The 20,690-nt window shown below is 35.3% G+C and overlaps 1 protein-coding gene across 1 annotated transcript in view; it reads right to left on the bottom strand.

Moving 5' to 3' along the window:
- Nucleotides 1-20,690, bottom strand: part of ZNF804A (zinc finger protein 804A) — a gene marked incomplete at both ends in the record, with an annotated part of 317,011 nt that overhangs the window by 47,943 nt on the left and 248,378 nt on the right. Inside the window, one exon of the mRNA XM_079924122.1 lies at nucleotides 17,050-17,193. Coding sequence (XP_079780248.1) covers nucleotides 17,050-17,193 — 144 coding nt within the window. The remainder of the gene's footprint in view (nucleotides 1-17,049; nucleotides 17,194-20,690) is intronic.

The raw sequence follows: 20,690 nt of genomic DNA, 5'->3' as shown, positions 1-20,690 counted from the left end.
TAGATTCCATATATATGTATTAGCATATGGTATTTGTTTTTCTCTTTCTGACTTACTTTACTCTGTATGATAGTCTCTAGGTCCATTCACCGCATGACAAATAACTCAATTTCGTTTCTTTTTATGGCTCAGTAATATTCCATTGTATATATGTGCCACATCTTCTTTAACCATTCATCTGTCAGTGGACACTTACACTGCTTCCAAGTCCTGGCTATTGTAAATAGTGCTGCAATGAATATTGTGGTACATGACTCTTTTTGAATTATGGTTTTCTCAGGGAATATGTCAAGTAGTGGGACTGCTGGGTCGTATGGTAGTTCTATTTTTAGTTTTTTAAGGAACCTACATACTGTTCTCCCCAGTGGCTGTTATCAATTTACATTCCCACCAACAGTGCAAGAGGGTTCCCTTTACTCCATACCCCCTCTAGCATTTATTGTTTGTAGATTTTTTGTTGATGGCCATTCTGACCAGTTAGAGGTGATACCACATTGTAGTTTTGGTTTTCATTTCTCTAATGATTAGTGATGTTGAGCATCCTTTCATGTGTTTGTTGGCAATCTGTATATCTTCTTTGTCTATTTAGGTCTTCTGCCCATTTTTGGATTGGGTTGCTTGTTTTTTTGATATTGCACTGCATAAGCTGCTTGTATATTTTGGAGATTAATCCTTTGTCAGTTGCTGAGGTCTCTGAGACTGTCCTCAATTCTTTTCTTTTTTCTTAATTCTGCTCTGCAGTAGTTATTTCCACTATTTTATCTTTCAGGTCATTTATCCATTCTTCTGCCTCAGTTATTCTGCTATTGGTCCCTTCTAGAGAGTTTTTAATTTCATTTATTGTGTTCATGATTGTTTGTTTTCTCTTTAGTTCTTCTAGGTCCTTGTTAAACATTTCTTGTATTTTCTGCATTCTATTTCCAAGATTTTGGATCATCTTTACTATAATTATTCTGATTTCTTTTTCAGGTAGACTGCCTATTTCCTCTACATTTGTTAGGTCTGGTGGGTTTTTACCTTGCTCCTTCCACTGCTGTGTGTTTCTTTGTCTTCTCATTTTGCTTAACTTACTGTGTTTAGGGTCTCCTTTTCACAGGCTGCCGATTTTTGGTGTCTGCCCCCAGTGGGTAAGGTTGGTTCAGTGGGCTGTGTAGGCTTCCTGGTGCAGGGGACTGGTGCCTGTGTTCTGGTGTGTGAGGCTGGATGCTATCTTTCTGGTGGGCCTGACCACGTCCACTGGTGTGTTTTGGGGTGTCTATGAACTAATTATGATTTTAGGCAGAGTCTTTGCTAATCAGTGAGGTTGTGTTCCTGTGTTTCTAGTTGTTTGGCATGGGGTGTCCAGCACTGGAGCTTGCTGGTCATTAAGTGGAGCTGGGTCTTAGCATTTAGATGGAGATCTCTGGAAGAGCTCTCACTGATTGATATTACATATGGCCGGGAGATCTCTGGTGGTCCAATGTCTTGAACTTGGCTCTCCCACCTCAGCGGCTCAGGCCTGACACCTGGCTGGAGCACCAGGACCCTGTCAGCCACATGGCCAGGTACGTGGGGAGTTTCTTGCCCTTTGGGAAATCTTCTGTAAGCATTCAGTAGGTGTTCTGTAAGAGTTGTTCCACATGTAGATGTGTTTTTGATGTATTTGTGGGTAAGAAGGTGATCTCCACGTCTTACTCCTCTGCCATCTTGAAGGTCCTCCTATTCTAAAATATACATAAATACAAAAGCTTTCTCTCATATTAGGTGCATTTCTCTACTGTATCTTACTTTTTAAATTCTTTTCTGGCATAATTATATGTAGATAACATGTAATAAAACCCTTTGCTTAAAGTTGTAGTATTTTTCACTTCCCCTGAACATTAATTGACTCAATAGACAGCCATCAACCTAACAGATGTTGGAAGGTGGGAGGGAAGGAGACTTCAACTCCACTGGGGAAAGCTTAAGACAATGACATGAGTTCAGATACTAGAAATGAATATTTTATCCAGTCTGGCTCAGACTCAAGAATGGACAAAACCTTCAGTTTAATTCTATTCAAATCATGGTTTGAATATGAAATGTCAAAGCAGTACAGTTCATTGAAGATGAAGACATATGTGTGTGCTTCTCTTGGAGCCGTCATTTGGGGCAGTGGGGATGCTCTATAGGAGGAAATTTTTAAGTTTTCCCCTTGTTCTGATCCTCCAAATGGTTAAAAAAAAAAAAACAACACAACAAAACAGTACAGTTAGATGAATACACAGCCCAGGAAAAATCCCAGGAAAGATGTTTGAAATGGACTGAATCATTAATTGCTTTACCTGTCTCTCATATTTTCTTATTAACCTTTAAATATTATTTTGCAGGTGAAAATTTACACCCAAATATAAAGAAGTGATTTCTTTCTCAAGTATCACTTTACTGAACAGAAGCTTAAATGATTAGGAAATGTTCAAATTTGAGAATAAAGCTGCTCCACTTCTATAGCACTACAAGTCCCTGCAGGACAGCACATTCCAACAATCTGGCCTGACAGTGACTTCCTCTGGAGCAGAACAAAACAGCATGCCATAAAGCACAGAATCTTGACTTGCTGGGTTAAGGTCACTTCAGTGCCTTTTGGGAGATATTTCAGCCACACTGAAACTGTTAAGGTAAAAAACAAAATGTTTGAGGGGCAGCAACAATAAGGCAATCATTCCCTTTTCTATCTTTTCATAGTATCAGCGTGACAAATCTCTTACAGTGAAAATAACTCTGAATTGCCCATAGGCTACCAGGTGAGAAGACAGACATGGTGTGGCTTTGGTTCAGGGCAGATGTACAGGTAAAAGGGTTTACAGGAAAATCTTTTCTTTTTCCTGATAGTGAGTTTCCCACTTAAAAAAAAAAATCTCAATGACTAGAATTCAGAATGACAACTTCACTGGAAAATTTTCTAATACTCTTTTTACATGAGAATCACTTAGAAAATGTGGAATTGAGAATGAAGTACGTATGACTATTTATGACGAACACATAAGCTTTAACCTGTGTTATACTTGATGATATAGAATCCTTAAAATTTAGACCCAGATAGGCCAATGAAGTCATCTGGTCTAAACTCTCTGTATATAGATGCGGAAATAGAGCTCTGGGAAGGCAAAGATAAAAAGCTTTGCCCTTAAAAGAAGTTTGTGATAGAGCCTGCCTGGTCTCTTGACTCCTAAGTGCATTTGCTACACAATGAAATGTACGTTTACATAGTTTCCCCAAGCAAAAAATGTATATAGGTATGTGATTTTTTTTAGACTTTTTAAAAAGTTCCCTTTGACATTTCTAAGTTTGGGTAAATATATAACTTAAATGAAGGATCAGGCTTACTATGCCATTTCCTTTAAACTTTCATCTTTCTAAAATGTAGCGAAAAATGTTGCTGTTTTTCAATAAACGTATCTATTGCAACCATGTTATTTATTACTTAAATAAGGACTCTATTAATAATTAAACCAGGATGATGGATATAAAGTGAGACTGTCATAGGATATTGGGATGTATAGTTATCCTTAAAATACTGTATTTTCTGTTATGAAAAACTAATTCTGTTTTTAAAATAATAAATTATTATTTTTTATGTTTATGTAGGTTAAAATAATGATTTGCATTTAAACTGTCACTTATCTGCATATAATTAGATTTTATGCATGTTAATAAAATCCTGTGCTTCTCTGGGCTTTTGAATAAAGAATTCTATAAAAACATAAATATGATAAAAAATTGTGCACTTCTTACATTAATATTGAGGGCTCATCTGGTCAAATGATAATGAGAGAAAGAGCAATGGAAATGTATCTCTACCTTTTTTATCTTTTCCAGGAAAACTTTATTTTCCCATATTCGTTGAAGTTTAACAAGCAAGATGATCCTGATAAACAGGGGAGATGTGCTTTCTTAAAAAAATGGTGAAATATTTGAATGGCACATGGAAAAGCTAACAATAACTTCAATTATAATTCTCCATTTAATATTGAATTACTACTTCATTGCAATTAAGACAGTTTCTATAACTATGACAGAATAGTTTGAGACTTTGAGAACATATTTGTTTGACTATGATATTTCTTTGTTTAATGATTCAGTCCATAGTATTTTATATGTGCAATTGTATGAAGCATTATATTAAACTGAATAACCCTGACCCCATTCTCCAGTTTAAGAATTAGAACATATTTCATATACTCATGTGATCCTTTGGTATCACATCATCCTACTTCACTCCTTGAAGTAACCACCATCTTGAGTTTCATATTCACCATTTTCCATTTCCCAAAGAGGGATAGATCACATGTTTATAAACTTAAAAACAATAGCATTAAGTTTTTTTTCTGGACAAAATAAAAAGTGTGCAGTCTTTCACAACTTTTTGTTCAATCAATATTACATTTCTAAGATTCTTTCATGTTATATTTACCTAAAGTTAGTTTATTTGAACTACAGAATAATTTTGCGTTGTGTGAATATATCACAATTTATTTTCAAATTTTGTTGTTCATAGCTATTATTATTAAGAGGCTTTTGTTTTGTTTCAGTATGTTAATATATAAATTTGTAAGATTGTTTTCCTGAGTTGCCAGATCAATTCATACTTTCACAAATGATGTGTAAGATTTTCCATTGATACACATCATTATCACCTGACATCATCAAATTTTATTTTTTCCAATTTGGTGGGTACAAAATTATTGCTCATTTTTGACCAATTTGTAATATATTTATGGGTCTTTAGTGTTTCTTCTTTGTAAATTTCCACCATATTTTGGTCCAGTTTTCTACTGGGTTGTTTTTCTTTTTCTCATGAATTCATATTTTTAATAAGATCCGAACACAAAGTCTTTCTTGGTATATATATTACAAATATATTTTCCCAATTTCTGGCTTGTGGTTTTACTTTCTTTACTGAAAATTTCTTGTGATAAAATATTATTTTTGATGTAGTTAAACTTACCAATCTTTTCTACAATGCTTTGTGCTTTCAATGCCTTATTTAACATATACTTGTGTATTACTCTGAAGTCATAAAAATATTTCTCACAATACTGTTCTAAATTTTTACAAGTTTTTATTTTAAACTCTTTAATTCATCTGACATTGATATTGCTTGATCATTTATTGTGTGAAGAAGGAGTCAATCTCTTTTTTAAAAAAATATAGATAACTAATCATCACATACTATTGTCTGGAAAGTATATCTTTTTACCACTGAGGTGCTTTCTGCCTCTGTTACTTAACAAATTTCCAAACATAAGTGGATTTTTACGTCACAGCTCTAGATTCTGTTCCATTAATCAATCTGTCCAAGTCTGCGACAATAGAGCTGTATATAATAGTCTTGGCATCCAGCAGGACAAATCTTCTGACTTTTAGTTGCCTTTTTAGAATTGTATTCATTCTTACATATAAATTGTGCAATCAGTTTGTAAAGTTAAATATTAAAAAATATTGAGATTTTGATTAGAGTTTTTGATCTTTGATTATGATCCCTGATTTTGTTAATCACATTCAATGGAAAATCTAAATCAAGGTTGCTTTTTTTTCAAGAGTAATTTGTATATGTTTCAGTCAAGAACTAGGGGCAATATTCATTTTAATCCAGAAGTCTTAGTCAAAGTTTACCAACTGCTGACCATGGTTCATTTCCAAACTACAAAGCTCGTAGTGTGATTTACTCTTCATTCAGTTCCACATTTTGTAGTTTATTATTACTGCATGCCCAGGTTTTAGCCAGTAGCTTCCCACTCCTCAGCACTTCCTCACCCCATGGTCTTTAGAGATATCATCCTTCCTAGAAACTCAGCAATTCAATTAAAAATTTGTATTGTAGAGGATCTATTTGTTTTATAGCACAAGGGTCCTTTGGAGCATCTTGTGTGCTACCCTACTGAAAGTGAAACCTCTGAGGTAGTTCTAAAAGTGCTATTTGCTTTTAATAATTTTCTCACATAAAAAAACACTCACAATACAAATCCAAAATACATTGATGTTAAAAAGATATGAAACACTTTGAAGAATACACATAATATATGCTATTTAAATTGTTGCTATATTATAATCAGTAACACTACTTTATAAAGGAAAAATACTCATGAATGTGGAAGCATTCAAGATACTCGTCCAACTTAGTCACTTCATCCTCATAAATAATATTCTCCTCACAATTAGTTTCATCTAAGTATAAATCTATAAATAAATAATTTTATTCTTTTGAAACTCTTACCTACCTTGAAGCTGTGGTTTATTACAAAACCTCAAAAGGAATTTGACTCTGGCCTTTTTACATTTGTTTATATAGGAAGCATTGATTTGGTGTGTAAACTGTGAAAAATGCTGCATTAGATGTTGTGAGGGATGAAGACATAAAGGAAACAATCCTTGTCATTAAAAGGTTACAATCCAAAGGCTTTCAAGTTTTAAGGTAAAAAGAAAATATTGCAAAAATGAAGTCTAAATTGTGAACTACTGTGATCACCTCCATACACCTGAGCCTCCTCCTCTTTTTAACTCTCTGTTAGCAAGTCTTAGTAATAAAAGCGCAAGAGAGATTCTGAAGTTATCCAAGGAGCATGTGGATGAGAGAAACAGATTTTTCTTTGAAGCTTAGAGTTCAAATGCAACACATACTCTGCCATACACGAATTAGCAAAGATACATGAGGCAGGCAAAACAGCTCATAGGTCAAGATTATCTGTCTACATTTCAGACTCTATTAGCCTTTTTGAAGTAAAAATAGATACTTTGGGGAAGCCTACATAAAGGAAGTCTCAGAGGCAAGCTGCCAGTGTCCCAAACATTTTAGGAGAAAAATTTTAGTACGTAGTATAATAAAAACTAATTAAATACTGAACTTTTACCATTTTTTTACACTTTGCAAAGTGTGTTCATGTGCATTCTCTCATTTATTCCTCCTAAGAATCAGTAATAGAATTACATGAGCCTTTGCTCATTTTACCCAAGGCAAGTAGTGGCAGGACTAGGGTTCATTCCACCAGTAACCCCCCACCTTTTGCCCTGTATCAGGTGGTCCTTAGAATCATATCTCTGGAGGTAAAGAATGTATGAGATGAGTGGTCTCTTTGTCTTTTTCTAATTCCATGCAAGAAGTGTCCTAATCACAAGTAGGTTTTCTTACCTGAAAGTTAAGTTATATGGACTTTGAGTATAAATATTTCTTATGTAGGCATTTTCTATAGGAGACCAAAAATGTTGCTTTGCTACTGAGATAGGTTAGTATTTTACTAAGAGTTTATTTTTGTTTTGCTTTTTAGGGCACAAATAAAAAGTATTAAGCTAGGGTTTGTTTTTATTTTTCCTGTTAAGCTCATTTATTAATACCAAGCTGAAATATCTCTCAGAATCCAAGGAAAGGATCTGCATATCAGTTAATGGAAATACTGCTTATTTTTCTGAAAGCCATTCAAAATCAAAAATCCTATTTCCATATTGTTTCCTTCAATTGTCACATGGCCACATAGACCTCATTTTCTGTGTGCTTATTTTGTCCTCTATTTAAGCAAACCAGTTTTCTCAACTTTTCAATGCATTTAGCCACAGCAGAGGATTACATATGTAAAGTGTTAGGTTCAGACATAATCAGAGCATAGACAGGCTTTTTTTGTTTTTGTTTTGTTTTTTTAACATCTTTATGGAGTAAAATTGCTTTACAATGTTGTGTTAGCTTCTGCTTTAAAACAAAGTGAATCAGCTATACATATACATATATCCCCTTATATCCTCACTCTTGCATCTCCCTCCCACCCTCCCTATCCCACCACTCTAGGTGGTCACAAAGCACTGAGCTGATCTCCCTGTGCTATGTAGCTGCTTCCCACCAGTTATTAATTTTACATTTGGTAGTGTATGTATGTCCATGCCACTCTCTCACTTTGTCCCAGCTTACACTTCCCCCTCCCGGTGTACTCAAGTCCATTTTCAACATCTGCGTCTTTATTCCTGTTGTGCCCCTAGGCTCTTCAGAAGCATTTTTCTTTTTTTTTCTTAGATTGCATATATATGTGTTAGCATACGGTATTTGTTTTTCACTTTCTGACTTCACTCTGTATGACAGACTCTAGGTCCACCCACCTCACTACAAATAACTCAATTTCGTTTTTTTTTTATGGCTGAGTAATATTCCATTGTATATATGTGTCACATCTTCTTTATCCATTCATCTGTTGATGGACACTTAGGTTGCTTCCATGTCCTGGCGATTGTAAATAGTGCTGCAATGAACATTGTGGTACATGTCTCTTTTAGAATTATGGTTTTCTCAGGGTATATGCCCAGTAGTGGGATTGCTGGATCATATGGTAGTTCTATTTTTAGTTTTTTAAGGAACCTACATACGATTCTCCATAGTGGCTGTATCAATTTACATTCCCACCAACAGTACAAGAGGGTTCCCTTTTCCCCACACCCTATCTAGCATTTACTGTTTGTAGATTTTTTGATGATGGCCATTCTGACCAGTTTGAGGTGATACCACATTGTAGTTTTGATTTGCATTTCTCTGATGATTAGTGATGTTGGACATCCTTTTGTGTGTTTGTTGGCAATCTGTATATCTTCTTTGTCTATTTAGGTCTTCTGCCCATTTTTGGATTGGGTTGTTTGTTTTTTTTGATATTGCACTACAAGAGCTGCTTGTATATTTTGGAAATTAATCCTTTGCCAGTTGCTTCATTTGCAAATATTTTCTCCCATTCTGAGGGTTGTCTTTTCATCTTGTTTAAGTTTTCCTTTGCTGTATAAAAGCTTTTAAGTTTCATTCAGTCCCATTTGTTTATTTTTCTTCTTATTTCCATTTCTCTAGGAGGTGGGTCAAAAAGGATCTTGCTATGATTTATGTCATAAAATGGTCTGCCTGATGTTTTCCTCTAGGAGTATTAGAGTGTCTGGCCTTACATTTAGATCTTTAATACATTTTAAGTTTATTTTTGTGTATGGTGCTAGGGAGTATTCTAATTTCATTCTTTTACGTGTAGCTGTCCACTTTTCCTAGAACGACTTATTGAAGTGGATGTCTTTTCTTCATTGTATATTCTTGCCTCCTTTAACAAAAATAAGGTGACCATATGTGCATGAGTTAATCTCTGGGCTTTCTATCCTGTTCCATTTATCTATATTTCTGTTTTTATGTCAGTACCATACTGTCTTGACTACTGTAGCTTTGTAGTATAGTCTGAAGTCACAGAACCTGATTCCTCCAGCTCCATATTTCTTTCTCAAGATTCCTTTGGCTATATGGGGTCTTTTGTGTTTCCATACAAATTGTGAAATTTTTTGTTCTAGTTCTGTGAAAAATGCCATTGGTAGTTTGATAGGGATTGCATTGAATCTGTAGATTGCTTTGAGTAATATAATCATTTTCACAATGTTGATTCTTCCAATCCAAGAACATGGTATATATCTCCATCTCTTTGTATCATCTTTAATTTCTTTCATCAGTGTGTTATAGTTTTCTGCATACAGGTCTTTTGTCTCCTTAGGTAGGTTTATTCTTAGGTATTTTATTGTTATTGTTGCAATGGTAAATGAGAGAGTTTCTTAATTTCACTTTCAGATTATTCATCATTAGTGTACAGGAATGCAAGAGATTTTTGTGCATTAATTTTGTATCCTGCTACTTTACCAAATTCATTGATTAGCTTTAGTAGTTTTCTGGTAGCATCTTTAGGATTCTCTATGTATAGTATCATGTCATCTACAAACAGTGACAGCTTTACTTCTTCTTTTCCAATTTGGATTCCTTTTATTTCTTTTTCTTCTCTGGTTGCCGAGGCTAAAACTCCCAAAACTATGTTGAATAATAGTCGTGAGAATGGACAACCTTGTCTTGTTCCTGATCTTAGAGGAAATGGTTTCAGTTTTTCACCATTGAGAACGATATTGGGTGTGGGTTTGTCATATGTGGCCTTTATTATGTTGAGGTAAGTTCCCTCTATGCCTACTTTCTGGAAGGTTTTTATCATAAATGGGTGTTGAATTTTGTCAAAAGCTTTTTCCACATCTATTGAGATGATCATATGGTTTTTCTCCTTCAATTTGTTAATATGGTTTATCATATTGATTGATTTGCGTATATTGAAGAAACCTTGCATTCTTGGGATAAACCCCACTTGATCATGGTGTATGATTCTTTTAAAGTACTGTCGGATTCTGTTTGCTAGTATCTTGTTGAGAATTTTTGCATCTATGTTCATCAATGCTATTGGTCTCATCAATGCTATTAGTTTTCTTTCTTTGTGACACTGTTACCTGGTTTTGGTATCAAGGTGATGGTGGCGTCACAGAATGAGTTTGGGAGTGTTCTTCCCTCTGCTACATTTTGGAAGAGTTTGAGAAGGATAGCTGTTAGCTCTTCTCTAAATGTTTGATAGAGTTCACCTGTGAATCCTTCTGGTCCAAGGCTTTTGTTTGTTGGAAGATTTTTAATCACAGTCTAATTTCAGTGCTTGTGATTTGTGTCTTTATATTTTCTGTTTCTTCCTGGTTCTGCCTCGGAAGGTTGTGCTTTTCTAAGAATTTGTCCATTTCTTTAAGGTTGTCCATTTTATTGGCATATAGTTGCTTGTAGTAATCTCTCATGATCCTTTGTATTTCTGCAGTGTCAGTTGTTACTTCTCCATTTTCATTTCTAATTCTATTGATTTGAGTCTTCTCCCTTTTTTTCTTGATTAGACTGGTTAATGGTTAATCAATTTTGTTTATCTTCCCAAAGAACCAGCTTTTAGTTTTATTGATCTTTGCTCTTGTTTCCTTCATTTCTTTTTTGTTTATTTCTGATTTGATCTTTATGATTTCTTTCCTTCTGCTAACTTTGGGGTTTTCTTGTTCTTCTTTCTCTAATTGCTTTAGGTGTAAGGTTAGGTTGTTTATTTGAGATGCTTCTTGTTTCTTGAGGTAGGATTGTATTGCTATAAACTTCCATCCTAGAACTGCTTTTCCTGCATCCCGTAGGATTTGGGTTGTCATGTTTTCATTGTATTTGTTTCTATGTATGTTTTGATTTCCTCTTTGATTCCTTCACTGATCTCTTCGTTATTAAGTAGTGTATTATTTAGCCTTCATGTGTCTGTATTTTTTACAGATTTTTTCCTGTAATTGATATCTAGTCTCATAGCGTTGTGGTCAGAAAAGATACTTGATACAACTTTGATTTTCTTAAATTTACCAAGGCTTGATGTGTGACCCAAGATATGATCTATCCTGGAGAATGTTCCATGAGCACTTGAGAAGAAAGTGTATTCTTTTGATTTTGGATGAAATGTCCTATAAATATCAATTAAGTCCATCTTGTTTAATGTGTCATTTCAAACATGTGTTTCCTTATTTATTTTCATTTTGGATGATCTGTCCATTGGTAAAAGTGGGGTGTTAAAGTCTCCTACTATTGTTGGGTTACTGTCAATTTCCTCTTTTATGGATGTTAGAATTTGCCTTATGTATTGAGGTGCTCCTATGTTGGGTGCATGAATATTTGCAATTGTTATAGCTTCTTCTTGGATTGATCAATTGATCATTATGTAGTGTCCTTCTTTGTCTCTCTTAATAGTCTTTATTTTAAATTCTATTTTGTCTGATATGTAAATTGCTCCTCCAGCTGTATTTTGATTTCCATTTGCATGCAATATCTTTTTCCAACTCCTCACTTTCAGTTTATATGTGTCCCTAGATCTGAAGTGGGTCTCTTGCAGACAGCATATATATGGGTCTTGTTTTTGTATGCATTCAGCCAGTCTATGTCTTTTGCTTGGAGCATTTAATCCATTTACATTTAACGTAGTTATCGATAGGTATGTTCCTATTACCATTTTCTTGATCATTTTGGGTTTGTTATTGTAGGTCTTTTCCCTCTTTTGTGTTTCTTGCCTGGAGAAGTTCCTTTAGCACTTTTTGTAAAGCTGGTTTGGTGGTGCTGTATTCTCTTAGCTGTTGCTTCTCTGTAATGGTTTTAATTTCTCTGTCAAATCTAAATGAGATCATTGCTGGGTACAGTAATCTTGGTTGTAGTTTCTTCCCTTTCATCACTTTAAATATGTCCTGCCACTCCCTTCTGGCTTGCAGAGTTTCTGCTGAAAGATCAGCTGTTAGCCTTATGGAGAGTCCCTTGTATGTTATTTGTTGTTTTTCCCTTACTGCTTTTAATATTTTTTCTTTGTATTTAATTTTTGATAGTTTGATTAATATGTGTCTTGGTGTATTTCTCGTTGGATTTATCCTGTATGGGGCTCTCTGTTCTTCTGGGACTTGACTATTTCTTTTCTTATATTAGGGAAGTTTTCAACTATAATCTCTTCAAATATTTTCTCAGTCTCTTTCTTTTCCTCTTCTTCTTCTGGCACCCCTATAATTCGAATGTTTGTGTGTTTAATGATGTTCCAGGGGTCTCTGAGACTGTCCTCAATTCTTTTCATCTTTTTTCTTTATTCTGCTCTGTGATAGTTATTTCTACTACTTTATCTTTCAGGTCACTTATCCCTTCTTCTGCCTCAGTTATTCTGCCATTGATTCCTTCTAGAGAATTTAAAATTTCATTTATTGTGTTGTTCATGATTGTTTGTTTGCTGTTTAGTTCTTCTAGGTCCTTGTCAAATATTTCATATATTTTCTCCATTCTATTTCCAAGATTTTGGATCATCTTAACTATGATTACTCTGAATTCCTTTTTCAGGTAGACTGCCTATTTCCTCTTCATTTGTTTTGTCTGGTGGGTTTTTATCTTGCTCCTTCATCTGCTGTGTGTCTTCTCATTTTGCTTAACTTACTGTGTTTGGGGTCTCCCTTTCACAGGCTGCCGGTTCATAGTTCCTGTTGTTTTTGGTGTCTGCCCCCAGTGGGTAAGGTTGGTTCAGTGGGTTGTGTAGTCCTCCTGGTGCAGGGGACTGGTGCCTGTGTTCTGGTGGATGAGGCTGGATCTTGTCCTTCTGGTGGGAAGGACCGCGTCCAGTGGTATGTTTTGGGGTGTCTGTGACATTATGATTTTAGGCAGCCTCTCTGCTAATGGGGGAGTTGTGCTCCTGTCTTCATAGTTGTTTTGCATAGGGTGCCCAGCACTGTAGCTTGCTGTTCGTTGGGTGGAGCTGGGTCTTAGCATTGAGATGGAGATCTCTGGGAGATCTGTTTAATATTATGTGGTGCTGGGAGGTCTCTGGTAGTCCAATGTCCTGAACTCGGCTCTCCCACCTCAGAGGCACAGGCCTGACACCCGGCTGGAGCACCAAGAACCTGTCAGCCACACAGTTCAGAAGAAAAGGGAGAAAAAAACAAAGAAATAAAGAAAGGAAGAATGAAGGGAAGGAAGGAAGGAAGAAAGAAAGAACGGAAGGAAGCAAGGAAGAAAAAAAGAAGGAAAGAAAGAAAGAAAAAGATAAAATAAAGTTATTAAAATAAAAAATAATTATTAAAAATAAAAAGTCATTGACAAAAGAGAAAAAAAAAGGAAGAAGGAAAGAAAGAAGAAAGCTACCAAACCAAAAAACAAATCCACCAGTGATAGCAAGCATTAAAAACAATACCAAAAAAAAAGACAAAAAAGGGACAGTCAGAAACCTAGGGCAAATGGTAAAAGCAAAGCTATACAGACAAAATCACACAAAGAAGCATACACATACACACTCGCAAAAAGAGAAAAAGGAAAGTATATATATATATATATATTTTTTTTTTTTTAAAAAGGAAGAGAGCAACCAAATCAATAAACAAATCTACCAATGATAATAAACTCTAACTACTAAACTGAGATAAACATAAAACCAGAAACAAATTAGGTACAGAAAACAAACCCCAAATCTACAGTTGCTCCCAACGTCCACCACCTCAATTTTGGGATGATTCATTATATATTCGGGTATTCCACAAATGCAGGGTACATCAAGGTGATTGTGGAGATTTAATCCGCTGCTCCTGAGGCTGCTTGGAGAAATTTCCCTTTCTCTTCTTTGTTCGCACAGCTCCTGGGGTTGAGCTATGGATCTGGCCCTGCCTCTGCATGTAAGTCGCCTAAGGGCGTCTTTTCTTCGCTCAGACAGGACGTGGTTAAAATAGCGGCTGCTCACTCAGGCTGGACGGAGGGAGGGGTACGGAGTGTGGGGCAAGCCTGTGGTGGCAGAGGCCGATGTGACATTGCACCAGCCTGAGGAGTGCTGTGTGTTCTCCCGGGGAAGCCCTCTCTGGATCACGGGACCCTGGCAATGGTGGGCTGCACAGGCTCCTGGCTGGGTAGGTGTGGATAGTGACCTGCGCTTGCACACAGGTTTCTTGGTGGCTGCAGCAGCAGCCTTAGCGTTTCATGCCTGTCTCTGGTGTCCACGCTGATAGCCATGGCTCGCGTCCGTCTCTGGAGCTCGTTTAGGCGTTGCTCTGAATTCCCTCTCCTCGTGCAGCCTGAAACAATGGCTTCTTGCCTCTTAGGCAGTTCCAGACTTTTTCCTGGACTCCCAGCCCTCTTTGGGAATCCAAACCAGCCCTCTTCAGGCTGTGTTCATGCAGCCAACCCCAGTCCTCTCTCTGGGATCTGACCTCAGAAGCCTGAGCCTCAGCTCCCAGCCCCCACCCACCCAGGCGGGTGAGCAGACAAGCCTCTCAGGTTGGTGAGTGGTGGTCAGCACCAATCCTCTGTGCGGGAATCTCTCCTATTTGCCGTCTGCACCCCTGTTGCTGAGATCTCCGTGGCTCCGAAGCTTCCCCCCCGCCCCCCGTCTCCACCAGTGAAGGGGCTTCCTAGTGTGTGGAAAATTTACCCCTTCACAGCTCCCTCTCAGAGGTGTAGGTCCCGTCCCTATTATTTTGTCTCTGTTTTTTCTTCTTTCTTTTGCCCTACCCAGGTACGTGGGGAGTTTCTTGCCTTTTGGGAAGTCTGAGGTCTTCTGCTAGTGTTCAGTAGGTGTTCTGTAGGAGTTGTTCCACATGCAGATGTATTTCTGATGTATTTGTTGGGGGGAAGGTGATCTCCACGTCTTACTCCTCTGCCATCTTAAAGGTATTGTGTGATAGGTTTTTTTTTGGTTTGTGTTTTGTTTGTTTACCTTGGTTCCAGTTCTTAGGAGAAAAATATCTGAATTGCCCACCTCCAAATTTTGTTCCCCTCTACTTAATTCGAAGTGGCCAAGGTTTGGGAAACCTGTGGTAAAAACAGAGCTAACTGTCATTGGGATAAAGTGTCTGTTCAGAAAAGGGAGTGCATTCTTTAGGAAGACAGTCTCAAACATGTGCCACAATCCTATGGAGAGGGAATACAATGATCATATAGATTTTAAGTACTTTCAGCTACTGTAACATAGTCTAATGTTAAATTAATCAGTTAAGACTCTGCTATTTACTAGAATTCATGGCCATTTAGATAGTCTGTCTCCAGAGCCTGCTGCCCCTGAGTAGTATCAAGTGACCAGACCTTCAAAAGAACAAACCAAATTTATCCTGAATTCCCTTAGCTTATCTGTGTACAGTATATAGTATCTTAACTTCATTTAGAATATGGAAATGGAAAGGTCTTCTGATAATCTAAGTGAATTTGATCCTCCAGACAACCTATGGTTGAACAAAGCATTCTTTGGCAAAGGACATTAAGATGTAGCTAGTAAGATATTCTTAAAATACACGTATACATACACACACATTTCCAAATACCTAGTTTACACCATGAAACATACATAAGTTGGTTTTTAGTTGCTAATAGGAAATGTTTATTCATGAGTGAAGCCAAAAAGAAATTATAAATGCATTTTAATACCTTGCTGATAAAATAACACTCCATCTTTGCACTCTTGTAAGGAATACAGGAAGATATTAGGAAAAATCAGAGGAACAACTTTCTTAGAGTTACCACATCGATAACAGCATTCCAGAATCTTTTTATAAAGCACAAGAAAGTTACCATAGAATGAAATCAATACTATTTCCTGATGGATTTAATGTTCAAATCAAGCAATGATATACTTATATGAATGTGTTTTTATGTAAGAAAAGAAATGATATTTCCATCAAAACCTTTTCATTAACTGGTGTGCCTGTGGGTCTACTACCAGCAAAAGAAACGCAAGGGCAGATCATTAAATTTAGTCAGCATTAATCAGTGACATATGTAAGCAGAGGGTAATGTTCTCCCTGCAACAGCCTCCCCAAGCACAGTTTTGTTGGTATGACAGAATGGAAAAACTGACAACAAAAGAAAATACATGTCATTTGTCCATAAGTAATTAATGTAATCATTTCCCCCTACTCTTTCATACTTATGGTAAATGTTAATGGAAAGTTAGTGTACGTTCATGGGTAAAAAATGTACCTTTAATTAATACCAAAGTGACATTTGGATGATTTTTGTGAGTGATGACTAAAAAGGAAAGTATTTATAAGTTGACAATAACTAAGCATACTGAATCATGTCAAGTAAGCTAAACAATGTATGCAGTTGCATTGATATAAGTACAGCATATGAGAAAAACAGAATCTATATTATTAATGTCACTTCTGATGTCACTATTTTAAACTAATATTTACATACAGTGTTGAAAAAAATCAATCTTGGATTTTCAATCAATAGGGAAATGAAATAGTATTAAAATGAACTAAATCATATACATATTTATTTAACCAGTAACCCTAGATTGGTTTTACCATACCAAAACTTGTTTCTCGTACGTTTATGATAGTTTAAATGGGAAATGCCTTCCATAAAGAACTATGAATAAAATCATTTATATCTGGTCAATATCTTTAGTTGATTAACATATTTTGAAATTAATAAATTTGAAATATAGAGGATCACCACCTGAAGAATGTAATTTTCAAATTACTGTCTGTTACTAAAAGGCAACTGAATGGTATTTCTTTATATTGGTTATTTACTTCTGACTTTACTTTTGGTGCTTTTTAAAAAATGTCTTTCATTGTAAGTCATCAAATTATCACCCCAGATTGACATCTTTAAAAAGTGCACAGCAAAGAAAAAATATTATATTCATACAGTCTACACAATTCAAATTATTACAAAAGTTTAGAAATATTAGAGGTTTTTTGATATCTCTTTCTTACCTGCTTGTGGGCATGGTCATATGAATTAATGTGATTGTCAAACTCCTGATGCTTATAGTACTGCTTGTCACAGAGTTCACAGTAAAAATTGGCCTTCAGATCTTCCAGAGCTTTTGCTATGCTGTTCTCCTTCTCAGCATAATCCTGAAAAATAAAATTTCAAGGAAGGAAGCAATTAGTTTTCCTCTGAGTTTCCTTTCTTCTGACAGTTGACAACTTTAGTATAGTAATTAAAATTTAAAATAATATAACCGAGAAAGAGAAAAATAAAGCAAATAGCAGCAAACCAAATTAGGAGAAATTATCAGTTAAAGAAAATTAAAGATTAAAAGAAGAAGTAAAAATAAATGATGAAAGAATAGGAGAAATATGGAGAGGAAAAACAAATCACAGAAAGAAATAGAAGCCCTTGCTTAAACAAGTTCCTGTGCTATGTTAGCACAGAAAAAAATATGAAACTCATATAGCTGTTGATTCAACTGTCAATTTCTGGCAATGACTTAGCTAACATAAAATTTTAAAATCCTGAACAACATCTAAAATATGTCCTTTATGAAGAGGTCCATATTGGTATGTAAATATTCAAGATTGGTTTTTTTGTTTGCAACTTATTCATCCCAAGTAGCTTTCATTTGACTAACGTTTTCATCTTGACCCATATCAATTTTGGTTGAACTTTTAAAAATTCTCTAGTCTTTGGAAAATGAGATTCTTTTCTGCAAGTTATTTACCTAAACTGAAAAGACTTAAACTGTATAACAGATGGCTTTCATCATGCTGATAGTAAATAAAGATGACTATACAATCAAACTCCTGAAAATATGAAAAATGCAGTGATTATCATTAGCTTTCATTTACAAAGCATAAAATAGCAAAATGTTTGTAGGTCTTAGGTTTTCTTAAATCTAAATTTACTTGCTATTTCATGCTTCCTTAAATGTTGATGTTGCCAGACATGAATAAATATTACATGTTGAAACACTGTCCAAGTCTTTCACTGAAGTGCTGATATAAAGAAAACCTAAACTTCGATCCCTACCTTAGAATACATTATGTTTCTAATTTACATATTGTCTCATGCTCAACTTCTTTAAAATTCAAAATAACTACATATTCAGGCCTCTTATGTGCTACCATAAGACACTCACTTGTTCAAGCACAAGGATTTGGAGATGAAACGGCACAGTCTTCTCTATGTCAATGACAATCGTCCTCTCACTAAATATACAGGCTAGAAAGAACTCATAGTTTGAATGTTTAAATTGCTTCTACAAAATTTGAAAGTGGTTTACTAATTGTAATTTAATAAATGGTTAATACTTTCCTTACTTTATTGTGCTATATATTTGTGTACACATCATATAATGTACACCATCATTCATATGTATAACTTGTAGTATACCTTGTAGTAATGCATTTGCCATAGTCTGTACATACATGGCCCTCTTTCTCACTTTAAAGACAGTGATTCGTCATTACCTTTGATTAATTTTATCAACTGCACAGCAAGAGGTGATAAATTGCAAAATCGTTCAAATTGTTCATATATGAGTTGTCAATTTGAAAAATTTACCATTTCTCAGCAGATTTGTGAAATATTCCCCATTATTCTTTTTGATTGCATCCAATATGTTTAAAAAAAGTTAGTTTAAGAAGATGAAAATGAGTCTCATAGATCTAAACTGCTAACTGAATTTTTACAAAATCTTCAAAATAATACTTTGTGGATTATCCAATTTAAATGAAACAATAATTAAGTACTATGATTTCATGGCTAAGTACAAAGCAGAGATAAAATTCTAATCAATGTGAGTTTATTATAATGGCAATAGTCTTTGGTTCAAAGCAGAATTAGCTTTCAAAACAATATTTCAGAATAGTAATTTCTTTGCAAACTAGTTGATTCTCCCCATTACTTATAATTACAGTTAAGCTACTTCCTCTCTCTAAATTTTTGGTTATTTCTTATTTTGGTGTAAGGGTTTTTTTGGGGGTTTATTTTGTCTTCCTAAGATTGATATTCGTCCAGAGAAGCAATAATTGTTTCTTAATTTTTCATTCCACAAAAGTGGGAAAATTTTGAGGAAAGCAAACTGAGATTCTTAGGTAAATTGCATTCTTCCAAAGCATTAGCCTTAGCCTAGATTTGAAAGAGAAAAACAAATCTAAAAATAATAGCTGACATTTATTCAGTGCTTGTTTAGGGTCAGTCACCGATTAAGAGTTTGTATGTATTAACTCATTCAATCATGATTAAAATAATAGAGATGTGTATTCTAGACATTTCCTCATTTTACAGGTGAGAGTCCTAAATCACAGGAAAGTTCAATATCTAGCTCAAGGATGTATAATGAATAAATGTGCAGCTCATACTTGAACCCAAATAATCTGATCCATAGCACTCCATTATGTTTAAAGTTTTAAGCAGAAAACAAAGTAGAGAGTACAGTATAATAACCCCCACATACCCATCACTCAGCTTCAACAATTATCACCTTGGGGTCAACTTTCTTTCATTTTATCCTCTCCTACCTCATATCCTTTCCCCTGCCTCAGATAATTTTTAAAGACATTCCTAAATTCATACAATTTTTTCTGTACATCTTTCAGTACGTAGCTCTAAAATAGAAGAACTTTTAAAAAATATCATCATGAAATCAGTATCAGACCTAAACAAACAAACAAAGTCCCACAATCATTCCTTACTATCATCAAATATCCAGTCAGTGTGTTCAAATAACTCTAATTTTCTAATATTTTTAAATAGTTTGTTCAAATAAGGCCCATATGTTACCGTCATCTCATATGATTCTTAGTCTCTTTTGTGCTATAGGTCTTCCCTCTCTTTGTTTTAATCCTCATTGTATTTTAGTTTTCTGAATTTTTTTGATCATACCTCACATTCTGAAAAATGTTCAGAACTATAGAAACATTACAAGAAGATGACAACAAACTCTTATAAAGCCTTCACTTTAATGAAATCATTGTTAATATTTTGGCATGTGTTTGCCCTCTTGCTTTATCTCTGTATCTTCCTCTAAGATATTAAAAGAAACATGGCATAGTTGAAGTTAAGGTTGCAAATAATTTCACAGTAAGAATCATTTTTAGGCTAGAACTTTTAACTTGATATAAACTGCAGGAAGAAGTAAGGCTGTGTTCTAGAAAACATTAGTAGAATAGAAGGACTGGTTATTGAATGTGTCATAAGGAAAAGAGTCATATGTACCGTCATTGATTATACACTTAAAAAATGTTTGTAAACTGGAGGATCCTGGAAGATGAGGAAAGGGTAGCTGTTGTGTGTGTGAAGGGGGAGAAGGGGCTTAGGAACCAAGGCTTTCAATGCCAAGAAAAACATTTTTTAAGTTTGTATGTAGACAAAATTAGCCCTCGCTAGGCTGACATGCCCAGTGTCCCCTGGCCCCTCTCCTTCTCCACTGTGGATGGTGTTGAAAGAAGCATGGACTGGTATTGTAAAGCACAATATACACATATTCAACACAGCCATCCCCCTGCAGAAGGTAAGAAATACATTTGAATAAGATGAAAGAGGAACACAGCTGCTCATATATCCTCCTCAACCTCAAATTTTCCCCCTCTATCAGGCAAACGCATTCTGTTCAATTATGTACACACTT

This window comes from Stenella coeruleoalba (assembly GCF_951394435.1).
Source record: "Stenella coeruleoalba genome assembly, chromosome: 6".
Taxonomy (NCBI): domain Eukaryota; kingdom Metazoa; phylum Chordata; class Mammalia; order Artiodactyla; family Delphinidae; genus Stenella; species Stenella coeruleoalba.
The sequence above is the reverse complement of the archived record's forward strand: the minus strand, read 5'-3'. Positions and strand labels throughout refer to the sequence as shown.